General features: G+C 48.7%; 1 protein-coding gene across 3 annotated transcripts in view; it reads left to right on the top strand.

Annotated features, from left to right (window-relative positions):
* Positions 1-21,357, top strand: part of ADD3 (adducin 3) — a 58,961-nt gene that overhangs the window by 18,505 nt on the left and 19,099 nt on the right. For all 3 annotated transcript variants that reach the window (XM_069979799.1, XM_069979800.1, XM_069979798.1), the window contains exons 2-3: positions 1,067-1,113; positions 17,865-18,083. In XM_069979799.1, coding sequence (XP_069835900.1) covers positions 17,889-18,083 — 195 coding nt within the window. In that variant the 5' untranslated portion in view covers positions 1,067-1,113; positions 17,865-17,888. The remainder of the gene's footprint in view (positions 1-1,066; positions 1,114-17,864; positions 18,084-21,357) is intronic.

The raw sequence follows: 21,357 nt of genomic DNA, 5'->3' as shown, positions 1-21,357 counted from the left end.
GCAGCGGCACAGTTATCCTTCATGTTGTGTTTCCTTGTCTCCTGCTAATCTCCCCCACCAGCGGCCATGGCTGTGTTGTAGTGCTCTCAGCTAATCTGTAAATCCCTCATGTAAGTCCTCCTTAATGGTGTGGAGAAATTACCGGAGATCTGCCCACGCTGAGATCTCAAGATTAATATGTAGTAAGCCTGCAATAAATTGTCACAACTTGTTCAGCCGTACAGAGGTGATAGATGATAAGGCGGCGGCCGCGCTCCTGGCGGCTGCTAATGGATAGTTATCAGGGGTTATGCATAACATAAAAATAAATGGAGCGCTGGTGGTCTGATATCTACTGCTGACCCCGCCCTGTAATAATGAGATGACTCTGCTGACCCCACCCTCTAATGAGATGACTGCTGACTCCGCCCTCTAATACTGTGAGATGACTCTGCTAACCCCTCCCTCTAATGATAATGAGATGAATGCTGACCCCGACCTCTAATGATGAGATGACTCTGCTGGTTCGCCCTCTAATGATAATGAGATGACCGCTGACTCCACCCTCATGCTATTAGATGACTCTGCTGACCCCTCCCTCTAATGATAATGAGATGACTGCTGACCCCTCCCTCTAATGATGAGATGACTCTGCTGACCCCGCCCTCTAATGATGAGATGACTCTGCTGACCCCGCCCTCTAATGATGAGATGACTCTGCTGACCCCGCCCTCTAATGATGAGATGACTCTGCTGACCCCGCCCTCTAATTAAAAGGAGATCTCTGACTCCGCCTTCTAATGGTGAGATGACTCTGCTGACCCTCTTTAATGATAATGAGATGACTGCTGACCTCGCCCTCTAATGATGAGATGACTCTGCTGATTCTGTCTGTCTACACAGAACAGCAAACCTAAAACGTGATCTACAGAACACTGAAAAAATATCAGCCTTGTGTGAAAACAGGTGTATTATTATTTTCTGTAACAATCTGTATAAATATAATAACCTTTTATATGTAGTCTATATAGAACCAGCTATATATAGGGTAGAATGGGTAATAATTGTACATTCTTCTCTCCTGTAGGTGAAGAAGAGCTGATCTGTTTCCTCCTGGACCTGGGACGTTCTTCAGTAAGTGTCCGTATATCACACCTGGGGATGGCTGAGCAGGTTGCACAGTGCTGAGTTGTCTTGGAGGTGATAATAACGCAGTGCAGCTTCGGCCGTGTAATTTCTTCCGCATGACTAAAATATGTATAAGAGAGCGAGCGTCCGGCGTCCTGGTGAACGGATCAGATGTCTTCTCTGCCTCATTGTTTCATCTGCTGCCGTGGTTGCTGGGTATGAAGCATCCTGAGAGTTGTCCAGGCCGTATACTGTGTCCTCTCCTGTAATATATACACGTATACTGGTATAATCATCTGTGTGACATCAGCCGAGAATCCTGGTGACCATACAATCTGTGCTGTCCAGTCTGGTGACTAGTGTTATACTCCAGAGCTGCACTCACTATTCTCCTGGTGGGGTCACTGTGTACATACATTACATTGCTGATCCTGTACTGATCCTGAGTTTCATCCTGTATTATACTCCAGAGCTGCACTCACTATTCTGCTGGTGGGGCCACTGTGTACATACATTACATTACTGATCCTGAGTTACATCCTGTATTATACTCCAGAGCTGCACTCACTATTCTGCTGGTGGGGTCACTGTGTATATACATTACATTACTGATCCTGTATTATACTCCAGAGCTGCACTCACTATTCTGCTGGTGAGGTCACTGTGTACATACATTACATTGCTGATCCTGTACTGATCCTGAGTGACATCCTGTATTATACCCCAGAGCTGCACTCACTATTCTGCTGGTGGGGTCACTGTGTACATACATTACATTACTGATCCTGAGTTACATGCTGTATTATACCCCAGAGCTGCACTCACTATTCTGCTGGTGTTACTCTTTCCAGTATACTGTGTGACCCCAGAGCTGCACTCACTATTCTGCTGGTGTTACTCTTTCCAGTATACTGTGTGTATTGTATATATTATTGCAGTACAGGATATAGTGGTGATAGTTATAGTCGGATACATTGTATACAGTATGTGTTATCCTCCTGTGTTAGAGTGGTGGTTTCCCCTTTAAGTGCCGCCCCCTGCTGTACACACACTGGCACGCCGCCATCTCTCGGGTCACATCTGGGACTTCCCTGGAAGGTCGGCCACTCTGTGGTTTTTTGGGTGCGGTGCCGCTTGTTCCATCCCCATCGGGCTTCCTCTTCTCCTCCCCGGTGGTGACGGAGTTAATTATAGGGTGCCGCATCTGAACTGGTTTGAGGTTGTACAGAAGTAATTGAGGAGTTTTCTTGGGTGAAGATTGTAGGATCTGTTCCCTGAGGCCTCCGCAGATCAGGCACAGTGTCTCCCCGATGACATAAGTTTACTTTATTCTGTTTCCTCTGTTCTTTGCACTGCCGCACCTCTCTGGGTGTAAGGCACTGCTCATCCTGAGCCTCCTGCTTCATGAGTGTAGTTCTAAAACTGACACAGCTGCAGAGCTATACCAGCAGCTAGCCGGTAGGATCACTTACCAGGAAGAGGCTTGGTCCAGAATGGAAACCCCCTTTAAGGCTTGGCAACTCATTAATTTCCATTTACTAGAAAAACTTAAGGTCATCTTGCCCAGAGTCCTGCTTGCTGGCAGTGAATGGCATCAGTCCGTCCTGTCCTGATCTCCCCTCACAGCTCTGGGTTTGTTACAGTTGTATCCAGTCCAGATCGTTACCCAGCTCCCTGACCTTCAGACTAATACATTGTAGGATAGAGATGTGTTTAGCCCTAGAAGGGTTGGAAAATCCCTTTAAGGGCAGTGATCCTCAACCTGTGGCTCTTGAGTTAGCCACTCCTATCATGCCTTAAAAGAACCTTGGGAACATCCAGCTTAGGCTGTCCAGGCATGATGGAAATTGCAACAGCTCGAAGGCCCAAGGTTTTCTTCCCATCCATGCCTTAAAGGGGCACTCCACGCAGACATAACTTTTGGTATGTTGCTGCCCATGGTGATACTAACAATTCCTTCCATACTTGTTGTTATCTATTCAGTCTCCTTCCCCCAGTTCTGGGCTACTGCTTTCTGCTGAAGACACGAAAATCTGTGTGAGCTTTTCTCTCTGTCTCCCCCCCCCCCCCCTCCCTTCTGAGACGGCTGATGTAAACAAGTTCTTGGCTGGCTTTATCTGCAACATTGTAGCTTCTTTGTAATTCTGGGAGAATAAATCACAGTGAGTTCATCAGAATAACCCTCTCAGCATTATAAAGAATCTACAATGTTGCAGATAAAGCCTGCTAGGGACTTGTTTATATCAGCCGTCTCAGAAGGAAGGGGGAGGACAGATTTTTGTGTCTTCAGCAGAAAGCCGCAGCTGAGAACTAGGGGAAGGAGACTGAATAGATAATAACAAGTATGGAAGGAATTGTTAGTCTCACAATGGGCAGCAACATATCAAAAGTTGTGTTTGAGTAGAATACCCCTTTAAGCATTGATACATTAGTCTCCATGTCAGACCACAGGCTGTATGTGTTTTCTTGGGGAGACCACGGGTATTAAAGGCCATGCAGTGCTCCCTGGGAATAATATGTAAATTAGCTGTCCTCCAGGAGGAAAAGATCTGGCTCTCTAGTGCCACCTATTGGTGATAGTGTTGCCCAATATATTACTAACAGGTTGCATTAGAGTCTTTCCTCTAAAAGCTAATTTACATATTTCCCCCCAGGGAGCACTGCATGGCCTATAATACTCCCTAAGCCAGTTGGTGGTCTCCCCGAGGAAACACATTACTCCCTCAGGCCTGCAGATAGATCAGCATTGAGAGTGACTTGCTGAAGGTATAAGGCATGATGGGAGTTGTAGTGTTACAGCAGCTTGTGGAACGCTCCATCATTGTGTGAGATTGGCTTCTTACTAGGGTGTGATCACTAGTCGCTGGCGGGCTTAGATACTCCTCTTAGATACATAATATTTGCTTCCATAGTGACAGATCTCATGTTCGGGGGTTGGGAAGGGGGGCGTCCATCCCTCATCCCTGGCACCCCGCATCCTGCCTCTTATCTGGAGGAGCCCCGGAGAATCTGCTCCATACATTATCACAGCTATTGTTTCCTGCCTGAATGGGAAAGTTCAGCATTCCTGCTCTGGGTGGGGGAGGTGAGATTAACCCCTCGATGTCACCCGTACAGTAAAGCAGGCGGGCGTAGATCTGTTCTATGCATTGCAGCAGACTACACTAGAACTGTGTTCATCCTGGGCCTCCTGGTGCATGAATAGAATGCAGTGCAGACAATGCTGTGTCCCGTACCAGCCCCCCCGCCCCATCCTCCTCATCCTCCTCCAGTGTCCGGACCAGATAAGCTCCATATCGTGTTCCCAGCAGATTCCTGGAGAGTCCTGGACTCTTATCACATCTTCCTCCATATCGGCTGCATGAGGTGGAGAGATGTTCTCAGGACACACAGGAGCCTCAGACATCTCACACTAAATATAGGACACGCTTGCTGTCAGGGAATGGCAACCGTCCTGTGTACACATCCTGACCACGTGAGCTGAGGACTTGTTACTGTGTATCAGTGTAGACTCCACTATCTGATGGCTCATACACAGGGATACAGGGTATCGCTCTCATCAGCTTGGATACACGGTATCCCTCTCATCAGTCCTGTATACAGTGTATCACTCTCATCAGCTCAGATACAATGTATCACTATCATCAGCCTGGATACAGTGCATCACTCTCATCAGTCCTGGATACAGTGTATCCCTCTCATCAGTCCTAGATACAGTGTATCCCTCTCATCAGTCCTGGATACAGTGTATCCCTCTCATCAGTCCTGTATACAGCGTATCCCTCTCATCAGTCCTGTATACAGCGTATCCCTCTCATCAGTCCTGTATACAGCGTATCCCTCTCATCAGTCCTGTATACAGCGTATCCCTCTCATCAGTCCCGTATACAGCGTATCCCTCTCATCAGTCCCGTATACAGCGTATCCCTCTCATCAGTCCCGTATACAGCGTATCCCTCTCATCAGTCCCGTATACAGCGTATCCCTCTCCTCAGTCCCGTATACAGCGTATCCCTCTCATCAGTCCTGTATACAGCGTATCCCTCTCATCAGTCCTGTATACAGCGTATCCCTCTCATCAGTCCTGTATACAGCGTATCCCTCTCATCAGTCCTGTATACAGCGTATCCCTCTCATCAGTCCTGTATACAGCGTATCCCTCTCATCAGTCCTGTATACTCTCATGACTTCTAGATACGGATCTCTAATAGATTACTATCAGGCCGGGCCCCTTTAAATCTCCTTTCACTTTCCTGCCTTCCCAGCTATTAATTACCACTAAAATTATCCCTTTAACCCTTTCCTCTCTGGCTGCAGGAACAGCTCGGGGGCGGCGGGGAGATGATTGTCCTTAGATTGGAACCATTGGCCTGTGTTACATTAAGAATGCAGCATTACTGTGTGTGAACACGGCCGTAGTAGGATCTGAAGGTACGATCCCACATATATTGCGTGCGGGTGAGGCGGCCATTTTAAAAAATTTTGTTTGGGAATCTATTAAGTAGAAACATCTGTCGGCCCCGTCACCCGGAGCTGTTCACGTTAATGGAGCTGAGCGAGGCCCCCTGGCTTCTGTCCAGCTGCGGGGGGGCGCCCTTCTGTGGAGGGTACGCAGTGATTATTATATTGTTTCCCAGCCTCCAGCTGCTGCTGAACTACAACTCCCTTCATGCCTGGATACCCTTGTGACTGCTGTGGATGATGGGAGTTGTAGTTCTGCAGCAGCTTGCTGACCATTCCCTGATCGTTCCTGTCTGCTTCCTTGTATCCGCCTTCATGAACCAGGAAGCTCTGGATGATCACTGAGTCTTATTTCCCTCCAGGGTTAAATCCTCCTCCGATCGGACAATCGGCGGTTTTATTACCCGTAAATAATACTTGTCTATTTTTCCGACGCCGCTCTGAATCCATCTCTTGTGGGTAAATGTCAGGCGGTTCTGGAGACGCCCCTCGCTGTTGCCCCCCGGTGGGGAGCGGTCGCTCTGGCACGGTACATGATGTTCCTCACCACGGTCCTGGCGGGGAGCTGTTATTGCTCTGGCCTCCGTCCTCGCTGTGATGTCATGGCGAGGCTTTGTGATCCCAGCTGGAGGCTTCACCCCCCTCCCAAGTCCTCACCTCATCTGGATTGTATAGATTCCTCCGCTTCATTCTTATATCTGATCCTGGGAAAGCTGGGTGGCTGACAGGGTCCAATAGTTCTGGCACTTGTAGATGAAGCAGGAAGCTCAGGATGAGCTGGGCCTTACTGTTAGCGGTACTTGTAGTGTCACAGTGTCATGCTGCTTATTGTGCTGCTCCTGGGAAAGCTGGGTGGCTGTTACTATGGTCACTTTTCTCACTCACATGCAGTTGTCACCCCAAACCCGCAGATCTGCCTAGCTGTATACCTGTACAGGGGTTATAATCATACAACTGCCTAGTTGGACTGACTTGCCATTCAGAAGTCCTAGAAAGCTGAGTTATAACTCCTAATGGATGACTGCTCTGTCCCCTATTCAGATCTACCTACCTATTCTGGTACATTTGTTATGAGCATATAATTGCATAGCTGGACTAATTTGCCTTTCAGGAGTCTGGGAAAGCTGAGTGATCACATCTAATACATGACTGGTAGATCTATCCCCTATCCAGATCTGCCTAGCTGTATACCTGTACAGGGGTTATAACCATACAGCTGCATAGCTGGACTAACTTGCCTTTCAGGAGTTTGGGAAAGCCGAGTGATGACATATCATAGATGACTGGTAGATCTGTTCATAGTCATGTAGGGATATATCCTGACTCAGAGGGTGGCGTCATCCTTGGCAGCTGTAGTGCAGACCTTATGGGATGCCACCCAGCTTTGTAAAGAGCCTGACAGGCATAAAAATCTTGGCTTTTTTTTTTTCCCACCTTACTTTTTCACCACATTGCACAATACTACTGAATGTGATGGGGCCATACTAATCACTGATCACCATAATTCCTCATCAGCTGAGTGAGAGGGGGTGTGTGTCCGTTTCTCTATAAGTAATAGATGACTGATCTATCCCAAATGTAATGTCGTCCTCTATCCCCACTATATTAGAGGGTGGCACTATGCCTGGAAGCTGTAATCCAGACCATTTACAGGCTCCCACTCAACTTTGCCGAGATCCTGACAGGCATAAAGATATTTAGGAACTTTCCAGAGCAGCAGCAAATCCCCATAGAAAAATCGGTGAGAACGTAGTGCCCGCACTATCGGTGTATAAGGGTAATTGATACAGGTGAGGCGTCAGTGGATAGACATACACTACAGGTGTATAGGACTGATTCCGGGGTGCAACGGCAGAAAGCACAGTAGTAAGATGGCACAAGCGAGGAGATAAAGGAAAACCGAAGCACTCACCGGATTGCAGTAGTCTTCAACAGTTTATTACATAAACATCACAGGGAGGGGAGATGGTGGATAAGGTGCGGGAGCGTCTCTGCAAACAACCGTTTCACGCCGAAGCGCTTTGTCAAGTTCAGAGTACTCTGAACTTGACAAAGCGCTTCGGCGTGAAACGGTTGTTTGCAGAGACGCTCCCGCACCTTATCCACCATCTCCCCTCCCTGTGATGTTTATGTAATAAACTGTTGAAGACTACTGCAATCCGGTGAGTGCTTCGGTTTTCCTTTATCTCCTCGCTTGTGCCAAATCCCCATAGAAAACCTCTCCTGCTCTGGACAGTTCCTGACATGGACAGAGAGGGCAGCAAAGAGCACTGTGTCAGACTGGAGAGAATACACCACTTCCTGCAGGACATACAGCAGATGATAAGTACTGGAAGGCTGGTAAATTACAAATCTCTGGCACCAATTGAGTTGAATTTTTTTGTTTTTGCTGATCTGCCCCTTTAATTGGGACTATTCTTCCTGGTGCATGAAAAGCATCCGAGCATTGCAGCTAAAATTGATACAGATTAAGAGACACCTGAGCTGTTGCAAAACTACAACTCCCAGCATGCCCTGACAGCCTTCGGCTGTCAGGGCATGCTGGGAGTTGTAGTTTTTGCAGCAGGTTTAAACTAATCCCCATATCTTGGTTCTCTTACACCGCCCCAGTGATAAAGCGCTACGTATGGCGCCCCAGTTGTTGGCCGGCCGCCTAGTAAATCCCCTCTTGGCCGTACAGTATGGGGGACGTGTCAGCGGCGGACATGAGATCTGAGACGCGGTGTTGGCGTTGGGCCACGCTTTCTCCCCACTCCAGGAGTTTAGAATATTAGATGTTTGCCGCTTAGATACACCCCCCACCCCAGGTATCACTTACCAGTATCCCGGGCTGGCTGGGGGTTGTAGGCATCTCGCACGCTGGGAACATGCGGGTGGAGGGGCACCATGTCCTTGCACGTCCCCCCAGCTATCTGCCATTCCTATCTGCTGCTACATCCCATGCGTGGAGGGGACAAGACCGGACAGGAAAGGATACAACTCCAGAACCCTGTCCATCCTGAGCCTCCTGGTGCCTGATCTCCATCTAGCTAGGCGGGGTTCAGACTAGGTGTTTTTTTTTTTTTTTTCCCGTTTTTGCAAAAAACTGATGAAAAAACACATGCATTTGTGCGCATCCGTTTTTTTTCATTTACTTCCATTATAAAAAAAAGTGTTGTGTTTTTTTTTTTTGTTTTTAAACAAAAACATTGTCGACCACATTTTTGTGTTAGGCTGGGTTCACACTACGTTTTTACAATCCGTTTTTTGCAAAAAAGTATGAAAAACTGATGAAAGAAACGGATGCAATTGCGCGCATCCGTTTTTCCATTGACTTCCATTATAAAAAAAAACAAAAAAAAAAAAACACGGATCCGGTTTTTTAAACAGACACAAAAATGACGTGGACCAAGTTTTTGTGTATGCTAAAAAAAAAAAAAGGATCCATTTTGATCCCTTTTTTTATAATGGAAATCAATGGAAAAATGGATCAAAACAGTTGCATCCGTTTTCTCATCAGTTTTTTATCCGTTTTTTGCAAAAAAAAAAAACGGATGGAAAAAATGTAGTGTGAACCCAGCCTTAGCTAAAAAAATTGATTTGTTTTGATTTTTTTTTATGGAAGTCAATGGAAAAACAGATCAAAACGGTTGCACACAAATCCAAGCGTTTTCGATAATTTTTTTTTTTTTTGCAAAAACAGATGAAAAAAAAACCTAGTGTGAACGCCTCCTTACACTGCTGGTGTCAGTCTAAACTTTAGTCCTAGAATTGTGTTCATGGACCAATAGCAGCGGTTGGCATATGGTACTGATCAGGGTCGGTGTTATTCATCCTCATCCCCAGCCCTGGCTGTAAATCGCGGCCCTCGTTCCAGCACGGGGATTAGAGAGAGGCGCTGTCATCGCTGCGCTCAACTTTTCCTTTTAAGCATTTTTTAAAAAAATTTAAAGGGGTACTTAACTAAAAAAAAAATTCTTTCAAATCAACTAGTCCCAGGGATTTGTAATTTACTTCTATTAAAAAATCTTAAGTTTTCCAGTACTTATCAGCTGCTGTATGTCCTGCAGGAAGTGGTGTATTCTCTCAAATCTGACACAGTGCTCTCTGCTGCCACCTCTGTCCATGTCAGGAACTGTCCAGAGCAGCAGCTATTCTCCACAGAAAACCTCTCCTGCTCTCCAGAGTGGAAAGAATACACCACTTCTACAGGACATACAGCAGCTGATAGGTACTGGAAGACTGGAGATTTTTTAATAGAAGTAAATTACAAATCTCTGCCACTTGTTGGGACCAGTTGATTTGAAAGAAAAAAAAAATTGTGAACTATCCCTTTAAGGGACATTGACCCTGATATCTGTCACTGTGCTTGGGTCTGGGCTGTTGGTTTCTGTTCAGATTGAATGTAGAACAGGAACGTTTCCAGAACCCTTCTGCTTTTCATCCTGAGACTCCTGGTGCCTGAACAGAATGTGAAAAACTTAGTTGAGAACAAGTTTAGTACCTTTTTAAACAAACGTCCTCAATCCAGAGCTTTTCCAGTTGTTGCAAAACTACAACTCCCAGCATGCCCTGACAGCCTTCGGCTGTCAGGGCATGCTGGGAGTTGTAGTTTTGCAACTTTTTGAGAGCTTACCCTTATGCCTTCCTGTTAAAGTGTCAGTCTTTACAGTATTTTTGCATTCTATTCAAGCACCAGGAAGCTCAGGATGAACAGCAAAGCGGTTTCCTGTTCTACATCGGCCGCCATGACAGTGGCCGCCATTATTCTGTAATTTTCCATCCCACGAACCGTGAAGGGAGCGCTCCATTGTCTGCAGCGCAGTATCTGATCCGGCTCCCCCCTGGGGTGTCCTTCAGAGCAGCATTCTTAAAGTTCGTCTCTGAGAAAGATGAGACCCCTGGGAAGACAATGACGACTTAAGACGAGTCGGTGAAGTGTCACCACAACATCTGGCGTTCCCATACTCGTCTGTATACATCCAGATCCCTGTGGTGTCAGTCTACACTGGAGTCCTGTCATTGTATTCATGCATCAGGAAGCTCAGGATGAGCAGTGCTTTGGTAGTGGGGCTTCTCTTATCTCTCTGGCTGCCTGTTGTGCTGTCATTATTTCTCACTGTCTGCTCCGTTTCCTCTCTTCCATGATCTTGTTTTTAGTCTTTTGCGCCTGGGACGTGACCTGCGCCCTCTGCAGTGACCGGTTGCCCTGTGCCGGGTGTTTACCGGATACAGAGCTAAGTGTAGTTATCATAGAGAGATACTAGAGCCCCCCCATCCCCCAGCAATCCTCTATATACTACAGTGTCATTACTGGTGCAGGGCTTGGTACTGGTGTATATACTGGGGATGATTGCACGGATCTCCAGGTCCTGACACTTAAAGGGGTACTCAAAATTCTTTCAAATCAACTGGTTTCAGAAAGTTATATAGATTTGTAATTAAAATTTTAAATATCCAGTTTTCTCATACTTGTCAGCTGCTGCATGTCCTGCAGGAAGTGGTGTATTCTCTCCAGTCTGACACAGTGCTCTCTGCTGCCACCTCTGTCCATGTCAGGAACTGTCCAGAGCAGGAGAGGTTTTCTATGGGGATTTGCTGCTGCTCTGGACAGTTCCTGACATGGACAGAGGTGGCAGCAGAGAGCACTGTGTCAGACTGAAAAAAATACACCACTTCCTGAAGGACATACAGCAGCTGATAAGTACTGGAAGACTGGAGATTTTTAATAGAAATAAATTACAAATCTCTGGCACTTACTACACACACACACACACACACACACACACTGCAGTGTAAAGCATAGAGGACAGACTATAGCCCATTCCGGTTGATAATGTACCTAAATAGCTGTGCATTAGTGTGAAGCATAGAGGACAGGAGGAGGATTATAGGCTATTACAGGCTACCATGCTGCTGCTAGCCTATGGGCAGGGGTGTGTTAGCGCTGTGGCTGTAGGGCATGCTGGGGATTGTAGTGTCACAGTAACTCTATACACTGGAGAACAATGGCTGATAATGGTCATGATGGTGTCCTCACCGGAGATGCCCGGCTCCATGGAGAGACCATTTCCTTCCCAGGAAGAAGCCTCATTTGTAGGGAAGCGGCGGCCACTTACAGAGCGACTACCAGGCGTCGGTCCCTGAGAGTCCTGCGGAGGCTGATGCTTCAGTTTCCTGCCGGGGAGGGGGGTCTCTACATTGCAGACCCTGCCAGCTCTTCTGTCTGGATATAAATAGCCCAGAAATTAGCGGTATGGCACCAACATATACCATAGCGATGTTCATGTAAGTTGGTGATGCTTGATAATTCCCCCCACAGATCTATGGCGGGGGGGGGGGGGGGGCTGGTCATGAACTTACTGCGATTCCTATAACCCTCAGGTCGAGCCCCTCGTATACTGTACGCAGCTATTATTACGCTGCAGGTTTCCTGACCGCTGTATTATTATACTTCAGCTTAAGGCTGTTTTCCTAACACCGCACTCATAACCGTAATGATTTCCTGGCCTGGCCGCTCCAAGTGAGCAGCCGTGTGCTGGATCCCGCGCTGCCTGCCAACATCCCACGCTGCTCCGATGGAGACTGAAGATAAGTCCCATAATGGGGATCCCTGCAGGTCAGGCCACGAGCAGGGGACACTTCATAGGGACCACCGCTGGATTATCAGAGATTCTGTATTACTGGATGTTAATAGACATGAAGACTCCGTTACATCCTGTATTATACTCCAGAGCTGCACTCACTATTCTGCTGGTGGGGTCAGTGTACATACATTACATTACTGATCCTGAGTTACATCTTATACCCCGGAGCTGCACTTACTATTTTGCTGGTGGGGTCACTGTGTACATACATTACATTACTGATCCTGAGTTACATCCTGTATTATACTCCAGAGCTGCACTCACTATTCTGCTGGAGTAAATTGACACATTGAGCTTTGGCCTCTGCTAGCTCACTTAGAGTCCTAGGTCCTGAGCACCAATAATGGAGTGTCCCTTTAAAAAGCGTCTTGCTCGCCATCAGCTGCGCGCTGCCCCCGGTGATGCGTCCCTGACACAGACCTTTCCTGTTACCAGACGCATCTGCGATTCTCCAGCTGGTTGTAATAACGGAAAACATTGCGACCTTCCTCGCGGTCCCCACGACGGACGTTGTCTGACTGCCAAGCGGATTCGCAATGTCCTCTCCATAACCCTTTCCTTGTTAACGCTCTAGTGGACGAGTCTGCGGAGAGAACCAAAGAACGGGTGGGGGAGGGGTGACTTACTGGACTATTGGGGGTACCAAAAATCCATCCCATAGCCCCCTCTAAGCACCATCAGCCATATTGTGCACAGTACTCTGGGTGACAACCACTATAACGTTCTCATTAGGTTTGTGACCAATAACCAGTAGTATATTGACTACAGCCATAGTGGTAGTCATGGCCCCGCCCCTTGGAGGGTCGCCTCATGGTGATAAGTGCCGTCTGACTTCTCTTCCAGGTTATATAATATGTGGATGATGTCCGCTCCCAAATCCCTGTAAAAAACGTTGTCACTTTACCACAGCCAGCTGCCGGAGCAGCGCTCACATCTAACCATTTCACCACGCGTTTTGAGTCTGATCTTTGAGACTGTGACAAATCCAGCTTATACTTCATGGGAAAGAGCTGAGCTCCTATAACGACTCCCTATAATGACTCTTATTCCAATTTCCGCTTATCCTCCCATACTGACCGCGTCTTCCGGCTTCTTTTCACATTGCAAAAACTTTTTTTGCTACATATGTAACAAGTTGTAACCCCGCCCCTGCACCATGATAGGTGGAGACTGATCAGGATCTAACCATAGACTACTGGACCCCAGTATGGACAAATATATTTTTATGACCATCTCCAGTGTTAAAGGGGTATTCCACTGAAATATAACCTTTGATATGTTGCTGCCCATGGTGAGACTAACAATTCCTTCCATACTTGTTATTATCTTTTCAGTCTCCTTCCCCCAGTTCTGAGCTGCTGCTTTCTACTGAAAACACAAAAATCTGTGTGTGAGCTTTTCTCTCTCTCCTCCCTCCTTACTTCTGATGTAAACAAGTCCCCGACTGGCTGTGTCTGCAACTTAACTGTATCTGTAGCTTCTTAGTAGTGCTGGGAGGTCATGCTGCTGATAAACTCACTGTGATTATCCCGCCCAGCATTACAGAGAATCTACAATGTTGATACAGCCTGACAGGGACTGGTTTATATCAGCCGTCTCAGAAGGGAGGGGGGGGAGGAGGGGGAGACAGAGAGGCTCACACACATATTTTTGTGTTTTCCACAGAAAGCAGCAGCTGAGAACTGGGGGAAGGAGACTGAATAGATAGTAACACGTATAGAAGGAATTGTTAGTCTCATCATGGGCAGCAGAATATCAAAAGTTATGTTTCAGTGGAATACCCCTTTATTGGTAAAGTAATAAAAATTAGCTTTTTTTTTTATTTTTTTCCCCTTCCTCCCTGTCCTGGCATATAGGATTCCCATCTGGTTCATCCAGCATCAGAGTCGCTGACGCATTTTACAGCTTTTTTATTTTTTGGAACATTAATGACTAAAAGCCAAGAAAGTATCCAGCGTGTATTACTTCAAAAAGCCCAAGGCAAAAAATTCTGCATCGCTGTGGATATGTGAGACCTGCCGACGCGTTTTACACTTCTATGTATACGCAGAACGGGTGGCTCCTCCTGCACATGCTCCTCGTCCTGTGATGGATAAGCTGCTGTATGATCATTTCAGGACTTGTTAAAGCTGCCGCCATAATAGACACAGCGCGGTTGATGTGACGCGTTTTATCGCCTCTCTTACTCACACATTATACTAGACAGGCAGCGTGCTGGACTTTTTATAACTTTGTCTCCAGTCTTCATAGGAAAGCAGCAAGATAATAAAGCGATGCCTCATCCCACTACCGCGTCTCACTGTACGGAACACGTTTTACAGGCTTCTCCTGACCCATAAGTCTTTCATCTATTCATCTGGCGTCACATCTTGGAGGCTACCCACGCGTTTTACTGCCTTTGTCCGTCATTTGGGTCACATTTAGATACAGTAAAGACTCTGAAAGAAGTGATCATGTATTACTTGTAACCGCTTCAGATAGTCTTGCTTAATTCTGACGCGTTTTAACCCAGTCATAGCCTAGACTAGGCGTGCAACGTGCACATTTCTATTAATAAATAAGCAATGATGCTGCATCCAGCCGACGTGTTTTGCTGCTTCTGTGGTTGTGTAGAACCCCTTTAAGGGTTAATGAGCGGGCATGGCTGACACATGACTTCATGGCCCCTCCAGTGCCTGGCACAGGCCCTGCTCCTTCTTCTTCCCTCTCTCCATCCTCACAATGAGACGCCTGTGTCCGCAGGATCTCGCTTTCCGCAGTTCTCCGTAAAAGCGAGCGCGCTGCGAGCGCATGTCATCTGTCAGGAAGGTCATGGCTGCATCTGACCCCGCTAAGTGACGTGCGCCTGTCCCAGATAATTACAGCCCCTTTGATTTTTATTCCCCCTCTCCTCTAATTAGAATTTGAGCGAGGTGACCCGGCCGTCCCAGCACGTAGCAAACACGCGGCCCTGAACCGAGCGCCGCACTGAAGGATTACGTTTAAAGGGACAGTACACCTAGTTAAGACTGTATAATCATCTACTCACTGTTACCTAGAGGAAATTGTAATCTGCTGTTCTCTGTTATCAGCCATTGTAAAAGTAATAAACAAAAGCCAATGTAAGAGTAAAAAGTCATCTTAAAGGGGGAATCTAGTTTTATTAAAGTGCTCCCCAGCTCCCCTTCATTTTCAGATTTCAGAAAGTTATATAGATTTGTAATTTACTTATATTTAAAAAAAATCTCCAATCTTCCAGTACTTATCAGCTGCTGTATGTCCTGCAGAAAGTGGTGTATTCTCTTCAGTCTGACACAGTGCTCTCTGCTGCCACCTCTGTCCATGTCAGGAACTGTCCAGAGCAGCAGCCAATCCCCATAGAAAACCTCTCCTGGGGGGGCGGAGTTGCTTGTTTGTTCTTGCGGAATGACAGAATGTTACATTGTATCTGTTTGTTTGTATCATAACTCCGGTTACCACGGCAACAATTACATCTTGGAATACAAGGCTTGCATTTGTCATGTGACGCAGCTGACCCCTGGATGACCGCCCATATGTCATCGCACAATCTGCGGCCAGAGGTCGGGCTGCATACGTTGTTTTGGCTTCCTGATAACCGTGCGGCCGTGCGTCCCCCATGTGATGCCCACGAGCGCCGTGCTGTTCATGCTCTGTGTGATGACATCATCGGTGATTGTGTAATCACAAAGGTCATTGGGTTTCTATTCCTGCTTGCTGTCAGTGAATGGGAGCCTCACAGGTTTCACAGCTGAGGGTTTGTTACAGTCGCAGCCAGTGTAATATCCCCAGCAGTCGTCCTGGGATGTGTAGTTCAGAGAGCGAACAGTTAACAGCGAGGAGAGGAAGGCCGCTGTCATGTGCAGATGGTGTCAGAACAATGAATAGGAAACGGACTAGAAAAGTAAACAAACACCCCCGGGATGGAGGCCGAGGGGGGGGGGGTCACTGTCCATGGGAAATGGGAGGGGAGACCACCGCCGCCGCGATTCCAGGGAAAAGATAACATGTGGTATCATCCAGCTAATGATGGATATTAGAGTATTAGGTCATGTGACCAGGCCCGACGCGTTTCACAGATAAGGGAGTCCCCTACTGGTTACTTTCTACACCTATGATCTGATTTTAGTGATGTCATCATGCCTTACTGATGACATCACACCACATTGTTTAAAGGAAGTTCTGCAACTTTCTCACCCTTTTCTCTCCCTAAACAAGTCATTGGGGCCGTCCCTTCGGCCTAATAGTTGACTATGAACCTGGCTGTAGTGATGTCATCATGCCTACTTGACGACATCACTTCACTTCAAGGTTTTTTTTTTGTTTTTTTTTTTCTTTCAATCAATGTGTAAAGAAAAGTTCTCGTATACTTTGTGGTTCGAATTCTTTCCATTTTTAAAGGGGACCTGCCATCACCTCCATGCTGCCCGAACCACAAGTCATTGGTTCGGTCCCTCCCCTATTGCCTTGATCTATCAATTAAGGCAATGGGGGCCGCCCTAATGACGTTTGGTTCGGGCAGCGTAAAAGTGATTCCCTTTAAAAAACCCAAAGTATATGAGAAAGCTGCAGATTTTTTTTTTTTTTTTTTTTTTTTTAATACACACTGATTGAGACAACTTGATGTGATGTCATGATGACTTAAATAGAGCCAGGTTATAGTTAATCACGCGGGGGGGGACCCCAGTGACTTGAGGCTTGGGCAGCTTGAAAGCCATGACAGAGCCCCTTTTTAATGGGAAATTCCAGTGATTTTAATTTTTTTTTTCTTTCAGATCAACTGGTTTTAGAACATTATAGAGATTTGTGATTTACTTCTATTAAAAAAAAAAAAACAGTCTTCCAGTACTTATCAGCTGCTGTATGTCCTGCAGGAGGTGTATTCTCTCCACTCTGACAGTGCTCTCTGTTGCCACCTCTGTCCATGTCAGGAACTGTCTCAGAGCAGGAGAGGTTTTCTATGGGGATTTGTTCCTGCTCTGGACAGTTCCTGACATGGACAGAGGTGGCAGCAGAGAGCACTGTGTCAGACTGGAGAGAATACACCACTTCCTGCAGGACATACAGCAGCTGGTAGGTACTGAAATGCTGTAAATAGAAGTAAATTATATAACTTGCTACAACAAGTTGATTTGAAAGGAAAAGATTTTCGTCAGAGTTCCCCTTTAAGTCTATTTACATCCACTAGTGTAAACGAGTCTCTGTCCTGTTCTGATGGTTTGTTACAATGTGTCACTCAAGCTGATGCAAAACTACACCCCCCATCATGGCCTGACAGCCGCGGCTGGAGAGTCACAGGTAGAGGCCTAATACAATGTGCCGGACCCTCAGCTGTGTGGAGGCATGGGTCGTGTCCCGGGGGCCGTGTGTGTTTGAGCGCTCCTTGTCAGATAATCCCTCGTCTTTGCTTTCGCCATGTGACCCTCTCAGGTTTCAAAACAAATCTCGGGCGCAGTCTGGACGCGGGGAGGGATAAGACCATCTGTCCGCGGGATCCGCGCTCTCCGCCTGGAGCAGACGCTTTGTGTCACGGCCGTGTTCGCTGACCTTGTGAAAACCCAAACATCTCGCCCTGCGGGGGAGGAGGGGGGGCTCACACTAATATGATGGTGATTACAGCAAAGGATTCTGGGTATTGACCTGTTTATGAATAATATTGGCTTTCTTCTCCAGGTGAGACGCTGCGACGGCTGAGCCATGAGTTCCGGATCCAGCCAAGGGGTGATCACCGCCCCTCCCCCTCCCAGCATGCCTCACAAAGAGCGCTACTTCGACCGCATCAATGAGAACGACCCCAGCTACCTCCGAGAGAGAAACATGTCCCCCGAAATCCGCCAGGACTTCAACATGATGGAGCAGAAGAAGAGAGTGACTCAGATCCTCAAGAGCCCGGTGAGTGCGTTACAGATGTACGCCTTAAAGGGGGTCCTCTCCCGTCTTTGTGCCCGCAGCAGTTACACTTGTTAGGGGCAGCAGAGCAGAGTTTGTCATGTAGGGAACTTTCTTCTATTCTCGTCATCTAGTGCATATTATTCAACTAAAGGCTGACACGTTCGGCTCTGCTACATCTGCACAGTGTGACCACAAACAAGAAGTGGAGTCTGGATTTCCAGCTCCGGCCACAAATAATCCTGTCCTGGGAAGGAGTCAGCATCCCGGGGTCCCCCTTTCTGATGGGAGCGGCCCCCCTTTTGGCCCGGCCAGGGCAGCAGAGCTTTGAAATTCTTCCCAAACTCCTCTCGGTGCCCTCCGCTTCATTACACAATCACAAGAGTGTCCGGCTCTATGGGGAGCAGGAGGGGCAGAGGACGGGGGGAGCCATGGGGCGGCTGCCGAGTTAACCCTTTAAAGGCACCCAGGGAACAGGTTGCTGCGTCCAGCATTGGGGTATTTCTATGGTGGTTGTCACTGCTGTTCCCCATGTACGACTTCTGTATCGGCTCTGCTATATCTGCTCTGACTAGGTTCGGGGGGTTCTGTGATGATGGAATCAAATGTGACAACTCTGAGTCTTTGACTTCTCCACCTTAATGTTCACATGGGGATGTAGTCTCTATAAGCACCTGAACCCTCAACCTGTCCCAAGCCATTGGCATATAAAGGGATATCTGCTCTTATTCTAAAGGAATGAGAATGCCCCCTGCTGGAGGACACTAAGTACTGCACCCTCCTCCTTTAGGTCATGTCATATAAAGGTTATATCAACTGTGGTCTGCAGTATGTGTTAGAGCAGGAGTAGGGAACCTTGGCTCTCCAGCTGTTGCAAAACTACAACTCCCATAATGCCTGGACACCCAAAGCCATCATGCCTACCTCTGAAGGTAGAGGCAGCACAGGAGGCGACCTCTGAGGGTAGAGGCAGCACAGGAGGCGACCTCTGAGGGTAGAGGCAGCACAGGAGGCGACCTGGGAGGGTGGGCGCAGCACAGGAGGCGACCTGGGAGGGTGGGCGCAGCACAGGAGGCGACCTGGGAGGGTGGGCGCAGCACAGGAGGAGACCTGGGAGGGTGGGCGCAGCACAGGAGGAGACCTGGGAGGGTGGGCGCAGCACAGGAGGAGACCTGGGAGGGTGGGCGCAGCACAGGAGGAGACCTGGGAGGGTGGGCGCAGCACAGGAGGAGACCTGGGAGGGTGGGCGCAGCACAGGAGGAGACCTGGGAGGGCGGGCGCAGCACAGGAGGAGACCTGGGAGCGTAGGCGCAGCACAAGAGGTGACCTTGGAAGGCTAGACACAGCACAGAAGGAGACCTGGGAGCGTAGGCGCAGCACAAGAGGTGACCTTGGAAGGCTAGACACAGCACAGGAGGAGAGCTGGGAGGGTGGGCGCAGCACAGGAGGAGAGCTGGGAGGGTGGGCGCAGCACAGGAGGAGAGCTGGGAGGGTGGGCGCAGCACAGGAGGAGAGCTGGGAGGGTGGGCGCAGCACAGGAGGAGAGCTGGGAGGGTGGGCGCAGCACAGGAGGAGAGCTGGGAGGGTGGGCGCAGCACAGGAGGAGAGCTGGGAGGGTGGGCGCAGCACAGGAGGAGAGCTGGGAGGGTGGGCGCAGCACAGGAGGAGAGCTGGGAGGGTGGGCGCAGCACAGGAGGAGAGCTGGGAGGGTGGGCGCAGCACAGGAGGAGAGCTGGGAGGGTGGGCGCAGCACAGGAGGAGAGCTGGGAGGGTGGGCGCAGCACAGGAGGAGAGCTGGGAGGGTGGGCGCAGCACAGGAGGAGAGCTGGGAGGGTGGGCGCAGCACAGGAGGAGAGCTGGGAGGGTGGGCGCAGCACAGGAGGAGAGCTGGGAGGGTGGGCGCAGCACAGGAGGAGAGCTGGGAGGGTGGGCGCAGCACAGGAGGAGAGCTGGGAGGGTGGGCGCAGCACAGGAGGAGAGCTGGGAGGGTGGGCGCAGCACAGGAGGAGAGCTGGGAGGGTGGGCGCAGCACAGGAGGAGAGCTGGGAGGGTGGGCGCAGCACAGGAGGAGAGCTGGGAGGGTGGGCGCAGCACAGGAGGAGAGCTGGGAGGGTGGGCGCAGCACAGGAGGAGAGCTGGGAGGGTGGGCGCAGCACAGGAGGAGAGCTGGGAGGGTGGGCGCAGCACAGGAGGAGAGCTGGGAGGGTGGGCGCAGCACAGGAGGAGAGCTGGGAGGGTGGGCGCAGCACAGGAGGAGAGCTGGGAGGGTGGGCGCAGCACAGGAGGAGAGCTGGGAGGGTGGGCGCAGCACAGGAGGAGAGCTGGGAGGGTGGGCGCAGCACAGGAGGAGAGCTGGGAGGGTGGGCGCAGCACAGGAGGAGAGCTGGGAGGGTGGGCGCAGCACAGGAGGAGAGCTGGGAGGGTGGGCGCAGCACAGGAGCCGTTTGAAAGAGAAAATTGACCCAAGGATACCAGGAAATATTTTGTGGAAAACCTGCAGATGGTTCTGGCCAGAAAGGGAGGAACTGACTGTAACTTTCTGGAACCAGGACAATTCCGACATCGACTCTTCTGGGAAGCCGCCTGTTTAGCGCTTGTGATTTTACCAGGATTTATTAATATGGATTTTCTTTTAGTTTCTTACTATGTAGATACGTTAGGGCGGAATTTCCAGCTTCTATTAGCTTTAATGAGTCCTCCTGTGATGGGGAAGGTTCCAGAGAGTCTGTGCCGCTCATGATGAGATCTGGCAGACCAGGGAGGGGGTCACAGAGATCCTGGGGGGGAAAGAACAGATTTCACCGTGAAGATTCACATTTCCACTTTGTACTTAAAGGGGGTACTCTGGCAAAAATCATTTTCTTTCAAATCAACTGATGTCAGAAAGTTATATAGATTTGTAATTTACTTCTATTTAAAAATCTCCAGTCTTCCAGTACTTATCAGCTGTTGTATGCCCTGAAGGAAGTGGTGTATTTCTGCAGAGAGCACTGTGTCAGACTGGAAAGGATACAACACTTTCTGCAGGACATACAGCAGCTGATAAGTACTGGAAGACTTGAGATTTTTAAGTAAAGGTTAATTACAAATCTGCATTTGTATAAAGAAGAGGGGAGAGTCTGCTCGGGTTTCTCGTCCCAGATTACCCCTGTTTTGCGCGGTGCCGGTATGATGTGGCCGGTTACTTTCCTCTGGCGCTAGCTGATGGGATTTTCTCTGGGTGTTTACACAGATAGATGAGTTGGTGCCGGGCAGGATTCCAGACTCCTCTGTGGTT

This window comes from Dendropsophus ebraccatus, chromosome 8, assembly GCF_027789765.1.
Source record: "Dendropsophus ebraccatus isolate aDenEbr1 chromosome 8, aDenEbr1.pat, whole genome shotgun sequence".
Classification (NCBI taxonomy): Eukaryota; Metazoa; Chordata; class Amphibia; order Anura; family Hylidae; genus Dendropsophus; species Dendropsophus ebraccatus.
This window is presented reverse-complemented; position numbering and strand designations above follow the sequence as displayed.